Raw genomic sequence first — 23,394 nt, forward strand, 5'->3', positions numbered from 1 at the left:
AAGGCTCCTCAGTAGTCCAGCGAAGAGAAAACAACATCATCAATGTCCCGACAACGAAGGTAGAAAAAGGATCAACTTAAGTAGTCTTGATTGCAAACAGAAAACAGGTGAGGGGAAATGCTCCGGCACAGAAGTGCCAGGGGAAAACACCAACCAAACCACAGGAGCCACCAAAATAAAAGCACAGGACAGGAACTAACACAAAACAACAATTAACTATGTGCAAACGTGCGGCAATATGGCGTAATTTCCGTGCAAACATCTGGAAAATATTTTCTAAATGTCATAAAACTTTTATGCAAACATGAAGTATAAATATTATGTAAGCATTCTCTAGATAATACTCGCTCAAATATTACCATTGTGTAAATATCGTAGATATTGCAAATTATTATACAAGCTCATTAAAAAATTGTTTGTCATTCAACTTGAATGAATCTAAAAATCTAATTTGTTCAGTGGAACCAGAAAGGAAAATTTAAATTAAATAAAAAATAATCCATTCAGTATTCGTGTATTTGTGGTATTCATTAACGTATTAAGTCAAATCCACAGTATTGCAAAATTAAACTGCAGGATATTAAAAACTACAAAAATTCTCGTGGAAATTTTAATGGGCCTGCTATCTGTGCCTTGGACCTATGGCCGGGGGTTGTCGGAAGATGGTGCAGTATCTGAATCCGGGAGTCTTAGGTGTAGCTGTACAAAATGAGCTATAGAGCTAGCCTAAAACATTAGCATGCTAACATTAAAATGTAACACTTAGCATGTGTGCTAACAATGGCATGCTAACAGTTGGCATGTCTCAGATACCAAGTAACACGGCTGTAAGGTGTATGGATGCGGGATTAGAGAAAAAAGTGAAAAAACAGCAACAAAAAAAAAAAAGTTAGCATGCTAATACTAGCTTGCTAGCATGTTATTTGACTCTGGGGTGAACAGAAGCAAATTTAGCTCAAAATTACCATGCTTATGTTAGCATGCAAGCAAGCTAACGTTAGCATGCTATTAGTTAGCTAGTGTCGAAAGTAGACACGTGTGTGAACAAAATGAGACATTAAGCACCGAAAGTAGGCGGTAACAAGAGGAGGTAATCTTGTCTTTTTGCCGTTTGTCCCATTAAAAGGGTAGGTACCCATTCAATTGGCCCTTTTTTTTTTCCAACATGAAATATTGCCAACGTAAAGTACCGCCATAGGCGCGAGTGAGACCTTTCCGATGGTATAACATATGTGGGGGTTCGTTGGCCGGTTCGTCTTGTATTAATTCTAAGAGAAACGTGCGGAACTATAACTAGAAAATTCCCACGAAAATTTTGATGGGCCTGCTATCTGTGCCCTGGACATCTGGCCGGGGGTCGCCGGAAGCCGCCGTACTTATTAGATGGTGCCGAGTGTCTGAATCCGTGAGTTTTAGGAGTCACTGTACAAAATGAGCCACAGAGCTAGCCTAAAACAGTAGCATGTTTACACAAAAATGACAACACGTAGCACGTGTGCTAGCGATAGCATGATAACAGTCAGCATGTTTCATATACCAAGTTATACGACTCAAAGGTATATAAATAGGAAAAAAAATTAAAATTAGAAGAATGGGTTAGCATACTTAAGTTAGCTTGCTAGCATGCTTTTGTCTGCATGCTAACAGGTAACAAGTGTCACATACCAAGTTTTATGACCCTCGATGAAACGGTTGCAAAATTAGCTAAACAAGTTAGCATGCTAATGTTAGCATGTTAGCAAGCTAACGTGAGAATGATAATAGTTAGCTTGTGTCACATACCAAGTTATATGACTACAAGGTGTATGTCTGGGGAATTTGAGAAAAAATAGTACATTTAGCAAAGAAAGTTAGCACTTTAATGTTAGCATGCTAACAGTTTTACAAGTGTCACGCACCAACCTTTCCGATGGTGTAACATATGTGGGGGTTCGTTGGCCGGCTCGTCTCGTATTAATCGTAAGAGAAACGTGCGGAACTATAATAATAAAAGTCTAAGTATGAGCAATAATAATATGGGCTGCTTTGCTTGCATTGCAGCAGGCCCATAATTAAAAAGTGAAAATATGTTGAAATCAACAGTTAAGTCTTAAGCAGTAATACTAGTTGCCAGCTAAGTGCAATAAAATCCAGCTTTATTTTTGTGTGAAATTCTAATAAGTCTTTTTACACTTGCTGAACTACATGGGACTAATAGCAAATTTCAATCTTTAAAACAATTTTGGGAAAAATCTATCTTATTGTAGTTAATTTTGTGACGAGTTAGGTCTGTTTTACATAATAAAAAAAAGTCACAATTCATATAGTCTATAATTAACTAAACCTGACTAAGATTTAATGAGCCCGAAAATGAATCAATGACGGTAATCTTTACGCAAAACACGCTGCTCACGAGCGAATGAAACGCATACTTAGTCAACAGCCATACATGTCACACTAAGGGTGGCAGTATGAACAATGCCAACACTGTCATAAACATGTGCCATATAGTGACACCACACTAAACAACAACGACGACAATCACATTTTGGAAGAATATCTGCAGCGCAACACAACATAAACACTAAAGAACAAAATTCCCAGAATTCCCTGCAGCACTTCCAGGACAATAAAATATAAACAAACGGCATCGGTGGATCTACACCTAACATCCACTGTAATGATACCACGTACAATAGCGTATCTAGTCCATACTACTATGATTACGTCGATATTTTTTTGGCATCACAGCATTTTTTTTTGTTTAAAAAAAATGTATATTATGTTTATAAACTCAGGAAATACGTCCCTGGACACATGAGGACTTTGAATATGACCAATGTATGATCCTTAGGGATGTCCGATAATGGCTTTTTGCCGTTATCCGATATTGTCCAACTCTTTAATTACCGATACCGATACATACAGTCGTGGAATTAACACATTATTATGCCTAATTTGGACAACCAGGTATGGTGAAGATAAGGTCCTTTTTTTAAAATTAATAAAATAAAATAAGATAAATAAATTAAAAATATTTTCTTGAATAAAAAAGAAAGTAAAACAATATAAAAACAGTTACATAGAAACTAGTAATTAATGAAAATGAGTAAAATTAACTGTTAAAGGTTAGTACTATTAGTGGACCAGCAGCACGCACAATCATGTGTGCTTACGGACTGTATCCCTTGCAGACTGTATTGATATATATTGATATATAATGTAGGAACCAGAATATTAATAACAGAAAGAAACAACCCTTTTGTGTGAATGAGTGTAAATGGGGGAGGGAGGTTTTTTTGGGTTGGTGCACTAATTGTAAGTGTATCTTGTGTTTTTTATGTTGATTTAATAAAAAACAACAACAAAAAAACGATACCGATAAAAAAAACAACGATACCGATAATTTCCGATATTACATTTTAAAGCATTTATCGGCCGATATTATCGGACATCTCTAATGATCCTGTAACGACTTGGTTACAGATTGATGCCCAAATTTGTGGTATCATCCAAAACTAATGTAAAGTATCCAAACAACAGAAGAACAAGCGATTATTACATTTTAACCGAAGTGTAGATAGAACATGTTAAAAGAGAATGGAAGCAGATATTAACAGTAAATGAACAAGTAGATTAATAATTCATTTTCTACCACTTGTCCTTAATAATGTTGACAAAATATTAGAATGAAAAATGACACAATATGTTACTGCATATGTCAGCAGCTAAATTAGGAGCCTTTGTTTGTTTACTTACTAATAAAAGACAAGTTGTCTATTATGTTCACTAATTTATTTAAGGACAAACTTGCAATAATAAACATATGTTTAATGTACCCTAAGATTTTTTGTCAAAATTAAAGCTGCAAGAAGCGATGGACGGGACCGACTTTGACGGCACATAAAATCCAAACCGGAGCAGTAATTAAAACTCTTTCATCAACTTTTAATCAGAAGGGTTCAATCTCTCTCCTGTGCTAGTTTGAAGCCGACACGACAAACGCGCTCAGAGGAGATAATGTTTGAAAAAATGTGACTGGTTTTTACAAAACTTTTGTTTTGAAGGGGGAATTGCAAACTTCCTGTTGATTTTTGCTGGGGGTTGTCAGTGAATGAAATCTAGGTCTAAGTGAGACCTACATAGAGGTTTTTGTTTCATGTCTCTACGACATTCCTACTGGAAGTTACAGGCAGTTTTGTCTGTTTTCTTCCTAGGGGGCGCTAGAGCGCAACTTTGAGTTTTGGGGTTGGGTTTTTTTATTAGATCGCAATTTTTACCAGTCCTGATGTGTGTGTCCAGTTTGGTGAGTTTTGAAGCATGTTAAGGGGGTCAAATTACAGCTCAAAGAGGCGGCGGTGTAATAATAATAAAACCTTACAAATACATTAGGGTCCTCTGTCCTAAAGGGACATTCGGTCCCTAATAAAGCCAATAATGCTATTTTTTGTGGTCCCCTTGATTCAGAAAAGTATCGAAATACATTCTGGTACCGGTACCAAAATATTGCTATTGGGACAACACTAGTCTCTTATTCCATCAATGAAAAGGATGATTGGGGATGATGACATCATTTTTCAAGATAATAATGCATCTTGCCCTAGAGCAGGAGTCACCAACGCGGTGCCCGCGGGCCCCAGGTCGCCCGTAAGGACCAGATGAGTCGCCCGCTGGCCTGTTCTAAAAATAGCTCAAATAGCAGCACTTACCAGTGAGCTGCCTCTATTTTTTAAATTGTATTTATTTACTAGTGTGACAGTCCTAACTGTCGTGCGGATTCTCAGGACCATCCAGGGAAGACATTGCCGTGAGACGGTTTAGACTTCTTTATTAGTCTTAAGAGTCTTTTGCTCGCTTTGCTCGACATTTTTAATTCTAAGAGAGACAAAACTCAAATAGAATTTGAAAATCCAAGAAAATATTTTAAAGACTTGGTCTTCACTTGTTTGAATAAATTCATTTATTTTTTTTACTTTGCTTCTTATAACTTTCAGAAAGACAATTTTAGAGAAAAAATACAACCTTAAAAATGATTTTAGGATTTTTAAACACATATACCTTTTTACCTTTTGAATTCCTTCCTCTTCTTTCCTGACAATTTAAATCAATGTTCAAGTAATTTTTTTATTTTTTATTGTAAAGAATAATAAATACATTTTAATTTAATTCTTCATTTTAGCTTCTGTTTTTTCGACGAAGAATATTTGTGAAATATTTCTTCAAAGTTATTATGATTAAAATTCAAAAAAAATATTCTGGCAATTCTAGAAAATCTGTAGAATCAAATTTAAATCTTATTTCAAAGTCTTTTCAATTTCTTTTAAAAATTTTGTTCTGGAAAATCTAGAAGAAATAATGATTTGTCTTTGTTAGAAATATAGCTTGGTCCAATTTGTTATATATTCTAACAAAGTGCAGATTGGATTTTAACCTATTTAAAACATGTCATCAAAATTCTAAAATTAATCTTAATCAGGAAAAAATACTAATGATGTTCCATAAATTATTTTTATTTTACATGAGTTATTTGTACAAACATGGTGCAAAGTAATTCATGATTTGTTAAAAAAATGTTAGTGGCTAGCTAGTTAAAATGGGATATTGTGATTTCACAAGATTGTCTTAGAAGTGATCATTTGAAAATGTTCAATTTGAAAAATGTGCACTTAGAGAAAATATAAAAATAAAGTGTTGCATATTGATATTTATCTGTTTCAATATATATTTAATGTGAGAAATCATTAAAATGATCAGTGTTTCCACAAAGATAAATATCATTAATTGTTAATAATAACATAGAGTTAAAGGTAAATTGAGAAAATTGGCTATTTCTGGCAATTTAATTAAGTGTGTATCAAACTGGTAGCCCTTCGCATTAATCAGTACCTAAGAAGTAGCTCTTGGTTTCAAAAAGGTTGGTGACACCTGCCGTAGAGCAAACACTGTAAAAAGTTTCCTTGAAGAAAGATATATAAGGTCTGCAAGATCTCAGTCCAAGTGAAAATGTGTGGTGGAATTGGAAGAAAATGGTCCATGCAAGACTGATGAAGAGTTGAGTTTGTCACTGGTTAATAAGTCCATGCCTCAGAGACTGCAAACTGTTATAAAAGCCAGAGGTGGTGCAACAAAGTGGTGTGTTTTTCAGGAGTCCATATTTTGCATATGTCAGCAGCTAAATTAGTAGCCTTTGTTTGTTTACTTACTAATAAAAGACAAGTTGTCTTGTATGTTCACTATTTTATGTAAGGACAAAATTGCAATAAGAAACATATGTTTTAATGTACCCTAAGATTTTTTTTTGTTAAAATAAAGCCAATAGGTGAGGGCCGACATCCGGGCAACTGAGCTACATACGGGTTCTTCGAGCCATAGCAACCAGACTGGCGTTGAAAACAAACCGTTGCCATTACTCTTTAACCTGTCGACCTACGCTGGTTAAACCCGTCATTCTGCCTCCAAAATGCAGAAAAACTGTGTTGTTTTTGGTCGTGCTAACCACAACCGGAAACAGGGAAAACAAAGGTTGTATTTTGTTCTGCCAAAGCGTGATAAAAGCCCACAGAGACGAGACAAATGGCTCGCAGCTTTACACCGGGAAAACGAGGACGGTTCTCACTGGAGTCCCCCAAAGTCCCGGGTCGTGTGTTCGGATCACTTCGTTTCTGGTAAATATAAGGAACAAAAATCCACCTTCTTAACCACAACTTGGCTATACCGTCCGTGCTAATGTTGTACTTGTTGAATTTGTACCTTATAACGTTCGACAGCTGAAGTTGTTGTTGTACAAAAATAACATGCGGTATGTACTATATAGTCTATAGCAGGGGTCACCAACGCGGTGCCCGCGGGCACCAGGTAGCCCGTAAGGACCAGATGAGTAGCCCGCTGGCCTGTTCTAAAACTAGCTCAAATAGCAGCACTTACCAGTGAGCTGCCTCTATTTTTTAAATTGTATTTATTTACTAGCAAGCTGGTCTCGCTTTGCCCGACATTTTTAATTCTAAGAGAGACAAAACTCAAATAGAATTTGAAAATCCAAGAAAATATTTTAAAGTCTTGGTCTTCACTTGTTTAAATAAATTCATTAATTTTTTTTACTTTGCTTCTTATAACTTTCAGAAAGACAATTTTGGAGAAAAAATACAACCTTAAAATTGATTTTAGGATTTTTAAACACATATACCTTTTTACCTTTTAAATTCCTTCCTCTTCTTTCCTGACAATTTAAATCAATGTTCAAGTACATTTATTTTTTTTTATTGTAAAGAATAATACATACATTTTAATTTAATTCTTCATTTTAGCTTCTGTTTTTTCGACGAAGAATATTTGTGAAATATTTCTTCAAACTTATTATGATTAAAATTCAATCTAGAAAATCTGTAGAATCAAATTTAAATCTTATTTCAAAGTCTTTTGAATTTCTTTTAAAATTTTTGTTCTGAAAAATCTAGAAGAAATAATGATTTGTCTTTGTTAGAAATATAGCTTGGTCCAATTTGTTATATATTCTAAGAAAGTGCAGATTGGATTTTAACCTATTTAAAACATGTCATCAAAATTCTAAAATTAGTCTTAATCAGGAAAAATTACTAATGATGTTCCATAAATTATTTTTTTAATTTTTTCCAAAAGATTCGAATTAGCTCGTTTTTCTCTTCTTTTTTTCGGTTGAATTTTGAATTTTAAAGAGTCGAAATTGAAGATAAACTATGTTTCAAAATTTAACTGTCATTTTTTTCGTGTTTTCTCCTCTTTTAAACCGTTCAATTAAGTGTAAATATCATTAATTATTAATAATAACATAGAGTTAAAGGTAAATTGAGCAAATTGGCTATTTCTGGCAATTTATTGAAGTGTGTATCAAACTGGTAGCCCTTCGCATTAATCACTACCCAAGAAGTAGCTCTTGCTTCCAAAAAGGTTGGTGACCCCTGGTCTATAGCCTAGCTAGCTATTTTCGAAAACTTGACAACGAGAGGATACCAAAGGCAGCGTTAAGATGGACACCACCGGGAAAACGTAAGCCAGGGCGGCCAAAGAACACCTGGCGAAGAACAGTTGAAGGGGAGCTGAAAGAGATGAAGCTTACATGGGGCGAGGCACAGAGACGAGCACAGCAGCGAGATGAATGGCGTCGAGTTGTCGAAGCCTTATTTCCCATCCGGGAAGAAGAGGATTAAGTTAAGTAAGTAATATACTATATAGTCTATAGCCTAGCTAGCTATTTTCGAAAACCGGTTTCGTTTAAATTTGCACTTAACAGTTGGGTTTTTAAAAACCAATAAACCCTATAATTTTCATGTTGCCATTTAATCAACTTTTCAAGACAGTCGCAAAATGCGTCTCTTTCTTAGTAGCGCGCAGGCTAAGCTAACTAGCAAGCTAAGCTAAGCCTGAGAAGCTTTAAAGTTCACAGAGACGAGTCTGACGCAAATAATACATTTTCGTTTTTTCACACGATATGCGAATAAGTAAACATGCGTAAATGAAAGATTTAACGCCGACTTCCAAGCCACAACGCTCGTTAAATGCTTTTTCTGTCAATGCTGTGTTCGCTGTGAGCTGGTTTGTTTTCAACGAATTCCCGGTTGCTAGGGGATTGGTAGGCGGAAGTGACGTAGGTCCGCCCTCACCCATAATGACATAATGTCAATAATGTTGCTATGGCCAATGGTAATAATGCACGGTATTGTTGCAGAGTCTGCAACAGGGAGGAAGAGGGGAATGGCGTCCAGCCCACCCTGCTCTCGTCACAGAAAACCCCTCCTTATTTAAAAAAAAAAAAAAAAAAAAAACAGGAAAAAAAAAACACTTCCACAAATCCACACTTCCTCTGTTGCTTCACGGCAAAAAGCGTCCCCGGCCTACATGAGGCGTCTCCCCGGCGAGGACAGCTCTTTCTAGCCGCAAACCAGTGCAGGCAAGCCGGATATGTTTGCGCACCAGCAGGCGCGGACCGAGGCGATGGGAGTGTTTCCCCCGCCTGGCGAAGCGCCTGTGCGGGGACGAGATGAGTGTTGATGCCGGGGAGGAAAACGCCATGTTAAAACAATCTTTTCGCAACCAGGTAGGAAAGTATTTTCTTTCTTTTGACTTCTTCCACTTATGTGCTGGAGGTGTTGTCTGCAGGCGGAGGCGCGCCGAGACCCCCGGAGGTAAGGGGCGGACTCCGGAGATGCCGCTGCCCCAGGGAGTGCTGCTCTTCCTGGGCGTGCTCATGATGATCGCCGGGGGGGCCGTGGCTCTGTGCGTGGGGTTACCGAACCACTCGGCGCCGTGGTTCGGTGTGGGTCTTTTCTTCGGGCTGGGGGGCGTGGGCCTGCTGGTGAGCGGGCTGTGCATGGCCATGAAGAACCTGCAGGTGGCGGTGCCGGTGCCGGGACACTTCCTGCTGCACCCGCGTACGGGGACCCGGTTCAGCCCGCAACAGTCCCTGGCCATTCAGCGGTAGGTAACATTTATTATCACTACATTATAAATTTCTTTTTTTTTTTTTTTGCGTGAAAAAGCGTATTAAAAATGTCAATTAATAAATAACAGGGCGCTTTATATAAAATATTCCCAGCCGCTTCCTGCTCAGTCACTGAAAATAATATAGTGTCAAATTTCACCCCTCCTGTGGCGCACAGCACTAGTGCCTGTCTGGAATGAGTGAGGATGGGTCATAATTTTTTTCATTTTAATGTTAAAATTAAAATGTCAAAATTATGTAATTTTTTAAAAAATTTTGCACACAAAAATATTGAAATAGATATTCATTTAAAGTACAAAACAAGCATCAAATTGATTTCAAGGTTGTATATAAAAAGTATAAAAATTGTTTCACATAATTTAAAAAAGCATTAGTTTTTTTTTGTAATGGGGCCCTCTGAAAAAATATTTTGGGGCAGCCCTGGTTGGTATAGGAACAAACACGCAATAAGGAACCCAGCAGGCACAAGGCATTGATACAATGTTGATTATACATACATGTCCTTTAAAACTGACATTGAAACAACGTTGCAAAATAGTTGTATTTGTAAATTGAGGCAAGGTTGATGTCTAACATTGGAGCCACGTTGGTTGGGAAATGACCAAAATTCAATGTTCAAATCAACGTCACAACCCGACATTGATTAAAAGTTGTCAAAAAAGCATGTTGTTTCAAAGTTGTATTTGTTTTCTACAATGTTGGTTGGAAAATGACCAAAATTCAATGTTCAAATCAGCGTCAGAACCCAACATTGATTAAACGTTGTCAAAAAGCATGTTGTTTTAATGTTGTATTTGTTTTGTAGAATGTTGTTTGGAAAATGACCAAAATTCAACGGTCAAAAAAACGTCAAAACCCATCATTGATTAAACGTCGTCAAAAGGCATGTTGTTTCAACGTTATATTTGTGTTGTAGAATATTGGTTGGAAAATTACCACAATTCAATGTTCAAATCAACGTCAGAACCCAACATTGATTAAACGTCGACAAAAAGCATGTTGTTTCAATGTTGTATTTGTGTTGTAGAATATTGGTTGGAAAATTACCACAATTCAATGTTCAAATCAACGTCAGAACCCAACATTGATTAAACGTAGTCAAAAAGCATGTTGTTTCAACGTTGTATTTGTGTTGTAAAAATATTGGTTGGGAAATGACCAAAATTCAACGGTCAAAAAAACGTCAAAACCCAACATTGATTAAACGTTGTTTCAACGTTGTATTTGTGTTGTAGAATGTTGGTTGGAAAATGACCAAATCAACGTCACAACCCATCAATCCATCCATCCATTTTCTACCGCTTATTCCATAACGTTGATTAAACGTTGTCAAAAAGCATGTTGTTTTAATGTTGTATTTGTGCTGTAGAATATTGGATACGAAAAAATGACCAAAATTCAAGGGTAAAAAAACCGCCAAAACCCAACATTGATTAAACGTCGGCGAAAAGCATGTTGTTTCAACGTTGTATTTGTGTTGTAAAAATATTGGTTGGGAAATGACCAAAATTCAACGGTCAAAAAAACGTCACAACCCGACATTGATTAAACGTCTTCAAAAAGCATGTTCTTTCAATGTTGTATTTGTGTTGGAAGAATGTTGTTTGTAAAATGACCAAAATTCAATGTTCAAATCAACATCACAACCCAACATTGATTAAACGTCGTCAAAAAGCATGTTGTTTTAACGTTGTATTTGTGTTGTAGAATATTGGTTGGGAAATGACCAAAATTCAACGGTCAAAAAAAACGTCAAAACCCAACATTGATTAAACGTTGTTTCAACGTTGTATTTGTGTTGTAGAAAGTTGGTTGGAAAATGACCAAATCAACGTCACAACCCATCAATCCATCCATCCATTTTCTACCGCTTATTCCATAACGTTGATTAAACGTTGTCAAAAAGCATGTTGTTTTAATGTTGTATTTGTGCTGTAGAATATTGGATACGAAAAAATGACCAAAATTCAAGGGTAAAAAAACCGTCAAAACCCAACATTGATTAAACGTCGGCGAAAAGCATGTTGTTTCAACGTTGTATTTGTGTTGTAAAAATATTGGTTGGGAAATGACCAAAATTCAACGGTCAAAAAAACGTCACAACCCGACATTGATTAAACATCTTCAAAAAGCATGTTCTTTCAATGTTGTATTTGTGTTGGAAGAATGTTGTTTGGAAAATGACCAAAATTCAATGTTCAAATCAACATCACAACCCAACATTGATTAAACGTCGTCAAAAAGCATGTTGTTTTAACGTTGTATTTGTGTTGTAGAATATTGGTTGGGAAATGACCAAAATTCAACGGTCAAAAAAACGTCAAAACCCAACATTGATTAAACGTTGTCAAAAAGCATGTTGTTTCAACGTTGTATTTGTGTTGTAAAAATATTGGTTGGGAAATGACCAAAATTCAACGGTCAAAAAAACGTCAAAACCCAACATTGATTAAACGTTGTTTCAACGTTGTATTTGTGTTGTAGAATGTTGGTTGGAAAATGACCAAATCAACGTCACAACCCATCAATCCATCCATCCATTTTCTACCGCTTATTCCATAACGTTGATTAAACGTTGTCAAAAAGCATGTTGTTTTAATGTTGTATTTGTGTTGTAGAATATTGGATACGAAAAAAACGTCAAAACCCAACATTGATTAAACGTTGTCAAAAAGCATGTTGTTTCAATTTTATATTTGTGTTGTAAAATATTGGTTGGAAAATTACCACAATTCAATGTTCAAATCAACGTCAGAACCCAACATTGATTAAACGTAGTCAGAAAGCATGTTGTTTCAACGTTGTATTTGTGTTGTAAAAATATTGGTTGGGAAATGACCAAAATTCAACGGTCAAAAAAACGTCACAACCAAACTTTAATTAAACGTCTTCAAAAAGCATGTTGTTTCAACGTTGTATTTGTGTTGTAAAATACTATCAGGAAAATGACCAAAATTCAATGGTCAAAAAAACGTCAGAACCAAACATTGATTAAACGTCTTCAAAAAGCATGTTGTTTCAACGTTGTATTTGTGTTGGAAGAATGTTGTTTGGAAAATGACCAAAATTCAATGTTCAAATCAACATCACAACCCAACATTGATTAAACGTCGTCAAAAAGCATGTTGTTTCAACGTTCTGTTTGAGTTGATCAACATCAGGACCTAATTCAACAAGTTCTCAACGCTGTTTCAATGTCTGGTGCCTGCTGGGAAATGACTTCAAAAGCAATGTGTCTGCAAGGATTTGGGGAAATGTACTTCATTTGTGAGTGAACTGCTCTGTATTACATATAAAATATATGCTAGACTGAGCCCTTCAGTAAATACACCTGCAATAATAAAGATGCTTTTGAAAAAGTGACAATGCACGGTTAAAATTACTCCTCAACTCTTCATTGACCTGATGTCCCTGTGTACAAAGTGTGTGTGTGTGTGTGTTCTTGTATTTCTACACTTCTTGAGACATAATAAGGAAAAGTAGCTTCCATATGAGGAGGTGTGAACAAGTGAGGACATAAATCATGGTCCCAATAACATTGCATCTAATAGAGAATGTCTCATTTGCACCCCTGCTGGTGAAATCTATCAAAATGAGGGTGGTCCCAAAAAGGAGGGATTTTTCAAATTGACTGTATGTCGTATTTATAAGTGCTCCCCCTCTGGCCAACATATGAAATAACAAGTGTGTGTAAACATTTGAAGTGCTCCCCCTCTGGCCAACATATGTAATAACAAGTGTGTGTAAGAAATTAAAATGCGCCCCCTTTGGCCAAAATTAATTTAAAAAATGAAATAAATATGTATATAGAGACATACTGTAATAACTTGAAGTAAATAATGAAGATTAAAAACCAATTACCAACAAAACATTCAAAAAATAAATTAACTAAAAGCAGTCTTTCTCACAATGTCAACTTTTTTCTTATAAAATTGTGAACAAATTTTCATTTTCTTTCTGTTTCTGTAATATTGCAATATTTTCTCGTAAAATGATTACTTTTTTATGTAAAATTATTACTCTTTATGTAAAATGATTACTTTTTTATGTAAAATTATTACTTTTTTATGTAAAATGTTGACATTTGTCATGTAAAATTCTGACTTTTCTGACACAATATTGCACATTTCTGTGTTGTTCTTGTAAAATAGTGAATTATTTTGAGTAAAATTATGACTTTTGTCATAATTTTGCCAAGTAAAATTCCGATTATTTTCATAATGTTGCCAACATTTTAAAGTTTTCTTATAAAACTGTGACTTTTGTCGAGCAAAATTACGACCCTTTTCATAAAATTGCCAAAATTTTAAGCTTTTCTTGTAAAATTGCGACTGTTATTGAGTAAAATTCCAACTTTCATCATAATATTGCACAAATGTTCAGTTTTTCTTGTACCATTTTGACTTGCGTTGAGTAAAATGACGACTTTTATTATTATAACACTGCCCAAATTTTTTCTTGTGAAATTCTGACCTTTTTCTTGTGAAATTTCAACTCGTTTTTTTTTTTTACAACAAGCTTTTTTATATTTGCATAGTATGTATATATTATTAATGTTGTAAATACAAATCTTTATATATCTAGAAAGGGTGGTCCTAAAGAGGTAGGTAATTTTTCAGAGGTCTGCAGAAGGTAAGAAATACAAGAATGTGTGTGTGTGTGTGTGTGTGTGTGTGTAGGATCAATGCTCTCACCTCTGCTAAAGCTCGTGTAAGCAAACACTAAACAGACCTCATTCATTATTTAATGTCTCCTTCCTGATGACTCTTCTTCTGCTCGGTGAAACACGGCAGTTCTTCTAGTGAAGTCACTTTTTTTCCCCAGTTTTTTTTAAGTAAAAGATTTATTTGGGGTGAGGCGTATACTGAACTGTGTTCGGGTGGATGACACTTTGGGCAACCTTTTGAGGAAATGTGGCGCATTTTGGTTTGGAATCTGAATTCCTGTGAGGGAAAATACAAGCCCATGTAAACATGATGAACATGTCACCAGACTTGGAGGATGTCGACTCGGTTGTTTCATTTTGTAGCGAAAAAAATAAAGTCATTTTAAATGGTGACTTTCTGGCTTTAAGAAACGTTATAAGGTGCATGGACCTTTTTCTTCCATTTCCACCACACATTTTCACTTGATTTATTGCAGACCTTATGCGTCTTTCTTCAAGGAAACTTTTTACAGCTTTCGCTCCATGGCAAGATGCATTATTATCTTGAAAAATGATGTCATCATCCCCAATCATCCTTTTCATTGATGGAATAAGAGACCAGTGTTGTCCCGATAGCAGTATAAAATGTATTTCAATACTTTTCGGTACTTTTCTAAACAAAGGGGACCACAAAAAATGTCATTATTGGCTTTAGTTTAACAAAACAAATCTTAGGGTACATTAAACATATGTTTATTATTGCAAGTTTGTCCTTAAATAAAATAGTGAACATACAAGACAACTTGTCTTTTATTAGTAAGCAAACAAACAAAAGCTCCTAATTTAGCTGCTGACATATGCAGTAACATATTGTGTCATTTTCCATTGTCAACATTATTAAGGACAAGAGGTAGAAAATGAGTTATTAATCTACTTGTTCATTTACTGTTAATATCTGCTTACTTTCTCTTTCAACATGTTCTATCTACACTCCTGTTAAAATGTAATAATCACTTATTATTCTGTTTTTTGATACTTTACATTAGTTTTGGATGATACCAAACATTTGGGTATCGATCCGATACCAAGTAGTTACAGGATCATACATTAATCATGCTCAAAGTTTATAAACATAATATAAATTTTTTTAAAAACGAAAGAAGAGTTGGTGATGCTAAAAATATCGACGTAAACATAGTAGTATTGACTAGATACGCTCCTGTATTTGGTATCATTACAGTGGATGTCAGGTGTAGATCCACCCATGGCGTTTGTTTACATGTTGATGCCGGTGAGCTACGGTGTGTAGTGAAGCATGTTTAGCTATTCCTCGTCCTGCAGGGATGATACTTAAAGAAACGTACTTTATTTGTCGCCATGGAGACGAGGATTAGGGATTTAGACGTAGCTACAACCCTGCAGACTGCGGATGGACGTTCGCCGCTAGCTAGCTAGCCATGTCTTAAAGCACCTCTTCCTGAGGGCGTTTCAGTGTTATAACTTCACCTTTATCTTTAGTTTTTAAGCCAAAATGCGTCCGTTCTCCCTTTTCTGTCTCCACACTGTGTCTGCTTGTAAGTATTCCGTGATCGTGCGCTGCCGAACGTGCTCCTCTGTTCTTAAAACCAGCAATGACACGACTAATACATGTCTACCGTACAACCCTATAAGAGACAAGTGTACACTTATTGAGGATGTAATGGCAGCCATCTCCACAGTGCCATGACCTGACATGCAGCCTCATATCATCAATGACTGTGGAAATGTGCATGTTTTCTTCAGGCAGTCGTCTTCATAAATCTCATTGGAAGGACACCAAACAAAAGTTCCAGCATCCTCACCTTGCCCAATGCGGATTCAAGACTGAATATGTCTTTCATGTAGTCATCCATAGTCCACCGTTGCTTTTCCTTAGTCCATTGGAGCCTTATTATATTATGTTTGGATGCTAAAGACGACTTTTGTTTAGCTTTCTTGAATTTAAATTCCATTTCCTTGAGGCACTTTCTTACAGTTCGGTTACAGACGTTTGTTTGTTTTGCATTTTCAAGACATATTGCCTAAAGTTGTCTGTCTTGACACTTTGATGTTTTCCTCGGTCTACCAGCCTGCTTGCCTTCCCACGTTGTTTGTACTTGGTCCAGATGTTAGACACAGCTGACTGTGAACATTCAAAACATCTTTTGCAACTTCTTGCAGACGTTTGATAATCCTCTCCTTTGTTCCAATTGACATCTCTCGTGTCCGAGCCATGATTCATGTCAATCCACCTGCTGCAACAGCTCTCCGAGGTGTGAACACTCTTTTTTTAACTGCACACTAATGCAGTGTTTTTCAACCTTTTTTGAGGTTAAACAATTAAACTCCACCAGGTCGTCGTGACTTATTTTGAGTTTGTTGGTGTTTTCCTGTGTAGTGCTTTTAGTTCTTGTCCTGCGCTGTTATTTTGGTGGCCCTTCCTGTTTTGTTGGGTGTTTTCCTGTAGCAGTTTCATGTCTACCCGCACCTGCTTTGTGTTAGCAAGCAAGGCTATTTAAGTTGTTGCTGTCCTTCTTTGTGTGGACATTGTTGATATCATGTATTTCCATATGAGTTGGGAAATTGTGTTAGATGTAAATATAAACGGAATACAATGATTTGCAAATCATTTTCAACCCATATTCAGTTGAATATGCTACAAAGACAACATATTTGATGTTCAAACTGATAAACATTTTTTTTTTTGCAAATAATCATTAACTTTAGAATTTGATGCCAGCAACACGTGGCAAAGAAGTTGGGAAAGGTGGCAATAAATACTGATAAAGTTGAGGAATGCTCATCAAACACTTATTTGGAACATCCCACAGGTGAACAGGCAAATTGGGAACAGGTGGGTGCCATGATTGGGTATAAAAAGTAGATTCCATGAAATGCTCAGTCATTCACAAACAAGGATGGGGCGAGGGTCACCACTTTGTCAACAAATGCACGAGCAAATTGTTGAACAGTTTAAGAAAAACCTTTCTCAACCAGCTATTGCAAGGAATTTAGGGATTTCACCATCTACGCTCCCTAATATCATCATAGGGTTCAGAGAATCTGGAGAAATCACTGCACGTAAGCAGCTAAGCCCGTGACCTTCCATCCCTCAGGCTGTACCGCATCAACAAGCCACATCAGTGTGTAAAGGATATCACCACATGGGCTCAGGAACACTTCAGAAAACCACTGTCAGTAACTACAGTTGGTCGCTACATCTGTAAGTGCAAGTTAAAACTCTCCTGTGCAAGCGAAAACCGTTTATCAACAACACCCAGAAACGCCGTCGGCTTCGCTTGGCCTGAGCTCATCTAAGATGGACTGATACAAAGTGGAAAAGTGTTTGTGGTCTGACGAGTCCACATTTCAAATTGTTTTTGGAAACTGTGGGCGTCGTGTCCTCCGGACCAAAGAGGAAAAGAACCATCCGGATTGTTCTAGGTGCAAAGTGTAAAAGCCAGCATCTGTGATGGTATGGGGGTGTATTAGTGCCCAAGACATGGGTAACTTACACATCTGTGAAGGCGCCATTAATGCTGAAAGGTACATACAGGTTTTGGAGCAACATATGTTGCCATCCAAGCAACGTTACCATGGACGCCCCTGCTTATTTCAGCAAGACAATGCCAAGCCACGTGTTACATCAACGTGGCTTCATAGTAAAAGAGTGCGGGTGCGGGTAGTCCAGACCTGTCTCCCATTGAAAATGTGTGGCGCATTATGAAGCCTAAAATACCACAACGGAGACCCCCGGACTGTTGAACAATTTAAGCTGTACATCAAGCAAGAATGGGAAAGAATTCCACCTGAGAAGCTAAAAAAATGTGTCTCCTCAGTTCCCAAACGTTTACTAAGTGTTGTTAAAAGGAAAGTCCATGTAACACAGTGGTGAACATGCCCTTTCCCAACTACTTCGGCTCGTGTTGCAGCCATGAAATTTTAAGTTAATTATTATTTGCAAAAAAAAAATAAAGTTTGAGTTTGAACATCAAATATCTTGTCTTTGTAGTGCATTCAATTGAATATGGGTTGAAAAGGATTTGCAAATCATTGTATTCCGTTTATATTTACATCTAACACAATTTCCCAACTCATATGGAAACGGGGTTTGTACTTTGAGGACGCCGTAAGTTTTTGCTGTCGTCCAGCATTCTGTTTCTGTTTACTTGGTAGCCAGTTCAGTTTTACTTGTGTTTTGCATAGCCATTCTTATGCTTCATCGCCTTTTCCTTATGTTCATTTTTTGGTTTACGCATTATATACGTTTTTTACCTGCATATTGTGATCACAACAAACCGTCCTCGTCTCACCCGACACATTCCGACTTTTACAAAGCAATGAACTACCTGCTGCCACCTACTGACATGGAGCATTACGTGGTTACCCTGCATATTTTTGGGACCTATTAGGTGAAGTTGCATAATTTACCACGACACAGCAGACAATATCTCACACACAGAGGTTGAAAAGCACTGCACTAATGAACACATTAAACCTGATGCATGTGTTCGCTTCGGAAATGAACATTTACAGGGTGATTTTTTTCCCCCCTCAGAATTAAGTGATTCCATATTAAAACCAGAAAATTGCTTTTTTTTTTTTATACAAAATTCAACAACTGAATCAACATCTGCCAAGTCTGGTGATTGCATCATTTTTTTGCCTGCAGCTGAGGAACGAGGCTATTTCTCCATATTAGGTGTGCGGGACATACAGTGCACCAAAACATTTGTCGAAGTTTACAGTTCGTCTTGTCGTCGTGACGTGTTTGAGGCAACACTTTTATGGATGGATTATTACAGAATGTTCTGCAGACGATCGTGTTTAAGTTTGACGGACTTCACCGGAAATGTAAACAAAGACGTGCTCTGCTAAGTGTCCAACACCTTGGATGATACCTTTATATGTATCTACCCCCAGACACAATGGATAAAGTCATAAAACATGAAAATGTGAAGTATTTTAAGGATATATCGGCATCTTTTAAGTGACTCAATTAGTTTCTATGACATATAAAACAGGAGAAAAGTGCCATGATGCTACGCTAACTGCATCGTGATCAATGTTAATAATAAGTTGTTTTTTTATGGGAACTTAAATCAAAAGTGGCTTGATGGCACTATCTGCAGCGATGAATCCAGCACAATGTTGAGCAATTCACTCAACATTTTCCAGCAGGAAGATATTTGAATAGGATGTGATGTTGTTTAACTGCACATTTTATGCCTGAATTGTGTCTTAATGTGTACAACTTTTTATGCAACCACACCAAAAAATGGAATTTGCAACCGAAAAAAATTGCATGATAAATGTATGCCTTTTTTACAACTCCCCAAAATTCTGGGAAATTAAAATTAAAAATTAAAAATATATATCTTCAACTAAAAAAACTCTACAACAACACAAGTTTAATTATTATAATTTTTTTGGTTATAAATAATGTTTTTGGTTGCAAATTTTTTTTTTTGCGTTACAAATCCTTCCGACTCAACTTCAATCTTGTGGGCGGAGCCTCCTTTAATTTCAATGAAACATTTTTTTAAAATTTAAAATCCCTTTTTCTTGTTTGCAAATTTTTATTTTTATTTTTTTTGGTTAATACGCAACTTCAATCTTGGCTTTCTTTTATTTATGTATTTTACATTTAGAAGTTTTAAATCAATTTTTCTCATTTACCAAATCTTTTTTTCAGCTTTCAAATCCATTATTTTTGTTTGCAAATTTTTGTATTTTTTTGGTTACATATTAGCTAATGCTAACGACGCTACCTTGATGACAGTACGATAGCACGTGCAAACATGCATGCAAACACTCCTACAGTCGTCACACATTGCAAGGTTTAGTAAATATGAATTATTTTAGTTATATTGTAAAACTTACAAACGTTGCTCGGAGTGATGAATGAAGAATCCATACAAGTAGATTTGCTATGGACGGCCAGAAGACTGAACGGCACTTCTACTTCCGGTTGAAAGAACTAAGTGGAAGAACAGAGCAGCACCTGCAGTGAGCAAACTCATTCAAAAGATGGCGCCGTAGCACAAACAATATCACACATTATCAGTGGGTTTGCTTGGTTTTTTTTAACTACTGCATTATAACCGTCAGCGAAGAAAAATCCGTAAATTAGCCGCACTGTTTTATAAGCCGCAAAGTTCAAAACGTAGGAAAAAAAAAGTAGCGTCTTACAGTTCGGAATTTACGGTAATTGTTATTTCTTACATGATTATGAAACTATTCTACTAGCATATGTGGGGCAGTTGAGGGTGGCCATTCAACTAGTTAGCTTCCTAAAGCTAACAAAAGGCTAGCATCTTTAAACTCAAAATGTGGACATACATTATCAAAATAAACAAATACAACTCACGGGGGACAAGCTGTACAAAATGGATGGATGGCTGGAATTTATGGGAGTCCAGGCAGGTTTGACTTGTGTTGTTGTCGTCTTCTGTGTGGCTTGTAGCTTCTGTCGTTAGCATTTAGCTTAGCGCTGGCCTGTCGCCAAAAACTACGTTGTTCTCGTCGAAATATGGCATCTAATTTTTTTTTAATGTTTAGTTCTTAAAAAACCCTACAAAATTCCACCCATTTAAAACCGAATTAAAGCTTTTTTTTAATCTTACAAGGGGTTTATTTAATGTCATGTTATTGTTTCAACACGAGACACTCCCTAGTGGCCGCGATGATGTATGACATCATTTACAATGTATTTTTTTTATTTGTAGCTAAAAATGAGATGTTTGCTGCAACAACAGTGTTGGGTTACGTACCTTCATTTAGATCCAATCTGAATCAAATCCACTTTGGAACAGGTGTGAAGATGAAAAGGGGTTCTAGGTCACTGTTAAAAGTGGACATGGACAAAGATAAGACCTTCTGGAAGAAAGTTCTGTGGTCAGATGAAACAAAAATGTAGCCGTTTGGCCACAATACCCAGCAATATGTTTGGAGGAAGAAAGGTGAGGCCTTTAATCCCAGGAACACCATTCCTACCGTCAAGCATGGTGGTAGACGACAAAGTGTCAAAATGTTGTAAAATGCACAATAAAGTCTTCCCGTTTTCACCTTCAGGAGGTTGGACCGAATTCGTCGGGAAATGTCGACGGACTCCGTCGGCGACACGCAGGACCCCGAACCGGCCTTACCGGCGACACCGCCCCACTGGACAATGGACCCGCCCCCGTCGTACGACACTGTGATGAAGATCCAAGAGCACGGCGAGCGGCTCGACCGTCGCCCCCCGGTGGACATGTTGCACTCGGTGCCTTAACTGTTCGAACGCCGCACGCTCGCGAGCTAACTTCCAATTTTGGTTTTCATTCCGTGTGCCTTCCACCGGGACCTCCTTCAGGACTCACACTTTGTTGCCTTGACGACGCCCACCACTTCCTGTTTGAACTTTAGCCTCTTTTTTACACTGGCAATTTTTTTCCGCCTTTAGCGCTACAATTAGCATCAGGAGGCGGGACTTAGATTCTTTTCTTGCGCCCTGTTGTGTTGAAAGCAATTGTCGAAAAAAGTATTTGAGCATTTAAGAAGAAAAAAAAGAAATGTATTTATAATTTTTTTTTGGAGTCAACAAAAAATAAATGATGAATGAGTAAAGTAAAATAAAATTAAAACATTTTTTGGGGGGGGATTTCGCAGCTTTTTTTCTTCAGGATTTTCATCGAAGTGAAACAAGTCTGCTCTGGCATCTTTTTCCAGAAAAGTTCAGTCTTAGCGCAATTTAAAACTTGCTGTGGTACGAATCCTGCTTTGTCTTTGATATTTGTAAGTGCAATTAAAGTACGTCTCACAAATATTTTTGTTTGTTAGTTTGCTGTCACGCTGGTCTGTCGTCTTTTTGGGACTCATATTGAGTCAGCAAGATGGACCCACTGAAAAAAGTATTTCAGCATTTAAAAAAAAAAAAATTGTATTTATAATTTTTTTTTTGAGTCAACAAAAATACAAAAATATATATGATGAATGAGTAAAGTAAAATAAAATAAAAATAAAATATTTTTTTATTTTGCAGCTTTTTTTTCAGGATTTTCATTAAAGTGAAACAAGTCTGCTCTGGCATATTTTTCCAGAAAAGTTCAGTCTTAGCGCAATTTAAAACTTGCTGTGGTACGAATCCTGCTTTGTCTTTGATATTTTTAAGTGCAATTAAAGTACGTCTCACAAATATTTTTGTTTGTTTGTTTTTTTCACTCTGGTCTGTCGTCTTTTTGGGACTCATATTGAGTCAGCAAGATGGACCCACTGAAAAAAGTATTTCAGCATTTAAAAAAAAAAAAATTGTGTTTATAATTATTTTTTTTCGAGTCAACAAAAATGTATATGATGAATGAGTAAAGTAAAATAAAATAAAATAAAACTTTAATTTTTTTATTTCGCAGCTTTTTTTCAGGATTTTCATTAAAGTGAAACAAGTCTGCTCTGGCATCTTTTTCCAGAAAAGTTCAGTCTGAGCGCAATTTAAAACTTGCTGTAGTACGAATCCTGCTTTGCCTTTGATATTTTTAAGTGCAATTAAAGTACGTCTCACAAATATTTTTTGTTTGTTTGTTTTCACGCTGGTCTGTCGTCTTTTTGGGACTCATATTGAGTCAGCAAGATAGACACACTGAAAAAAGTATTTCAGCATTTAAAAAAAATAAAAATTGTATTTATAATTTTTTTTTTGAGTCAACAAAAATACAAAAATATATATGAGGAATGAGTAAAGTAAAATAAAATAAACAATTTTTTTATTTTGCAGCTTTTTTTTCAGGATTTTCATTAAAGTGAAACAAGTCTGCTCTGGCATATTTTTCCAGAAAAGTTCAGTCTGAGCGCAATTTAAAACTTGCTGTAGTACGAATCCTGCTTTGCCTTTGATATTTTTAAGTGCAATTAAAGTACGTCTCACAAATATTTTTTGTTTGTTTGTTTTCACGCTGGTCTGTCGTCTTTTTGGGACTCATATTGAGTCAGCAAGATAGACACACTGAAAAAAGTATTTCAGCATTTTAAAAAAATTAAAATTGTATTTATAATTTTTTTTTTGAGTCAACAAAAATACAAAAATATATATGAGGAATGAGTAAAGTAAAATAAAATAAACAATTTTTTTATTTTGCAGCTTTTTTTTCAGGATTTTCATTAAAGTGAAACAAGTCTGCTCTGGCATATTTTTCCAGAAAAGTTTAGTCTGAGCGCAATTTAAAACTTGCTGTGGTACGAATCCTGCTTTGTCTTTGATATTTTTAAGTGCAATTAAAGTACGTCTCACAAATATTTTTGT

The 23,394-nt window shown here is 36.2% G+C and overlaps 1 protein-coding gene across 1 annotated transcript; it reads left to right on the top strand.

Annotated features, from left to right (window-relative positions):
• Positions 1–8,787: 8,787 nt before the first annotated feature.
• Positions 8,788–22,009, top strand: si:dkeyp-51f12.3 (uncharacterized protein LOC107988041 homolog). The gene is made up of 3 exons (XM_062038599.1): positions 8,788–9,049; positions 9,112–9,429; positions 21,192–22,009. Exons 2-3 carry the CDS (start codon positions 9,158–9,160, stop codon positions 21,388–21,390), a joined length of 471 nt encoding a protein of 156 aa, XP_061894583.1. The 5' UTR covers positions 8,788–9,049; positions 9,112–9,157; the 3' UTR covers positions 21,391–22,009.
• The last annotated feature ends 1,385 nt before the right edge of the window (positions 22,010–23,394 follow it).

Source organism: Entelurus aequoreus, linkage group LG27 (assembly GCF_033978785.1).
Source record: "Entelurus aequoreus isolate RoL-2023_Sb linkage group LG27, RoL_Eaeq_v1.1, whole genome shotgun sequence".
Lineage (NCBI taxonomy): Eukaryota > Metazoa > Chordata > Actinopteri > Syngnathiformes > Syngnathidae > Entelurus > Entelurus aequoreus.

What these genes read in the sequence shown, in the direction of transcription:
- si:dkeyp-51f12.3 (XM_062038599.1), top strand. Translation starts at nt 9,158, where the DNA reads ATGCCGCTGCCCCAGGGAGTGCTGCTCTTCCTGGGCGTGCTCATGATG. An exon ending in CAGTCCCTGGCCATTCAGCG is followed by an intron (nt 9,430 to 21,191) that starts GTAGGTAACATT and finishes TTTCACCTTCAG; the next exon opens with GAGGTTGGACCGAATTCGTC.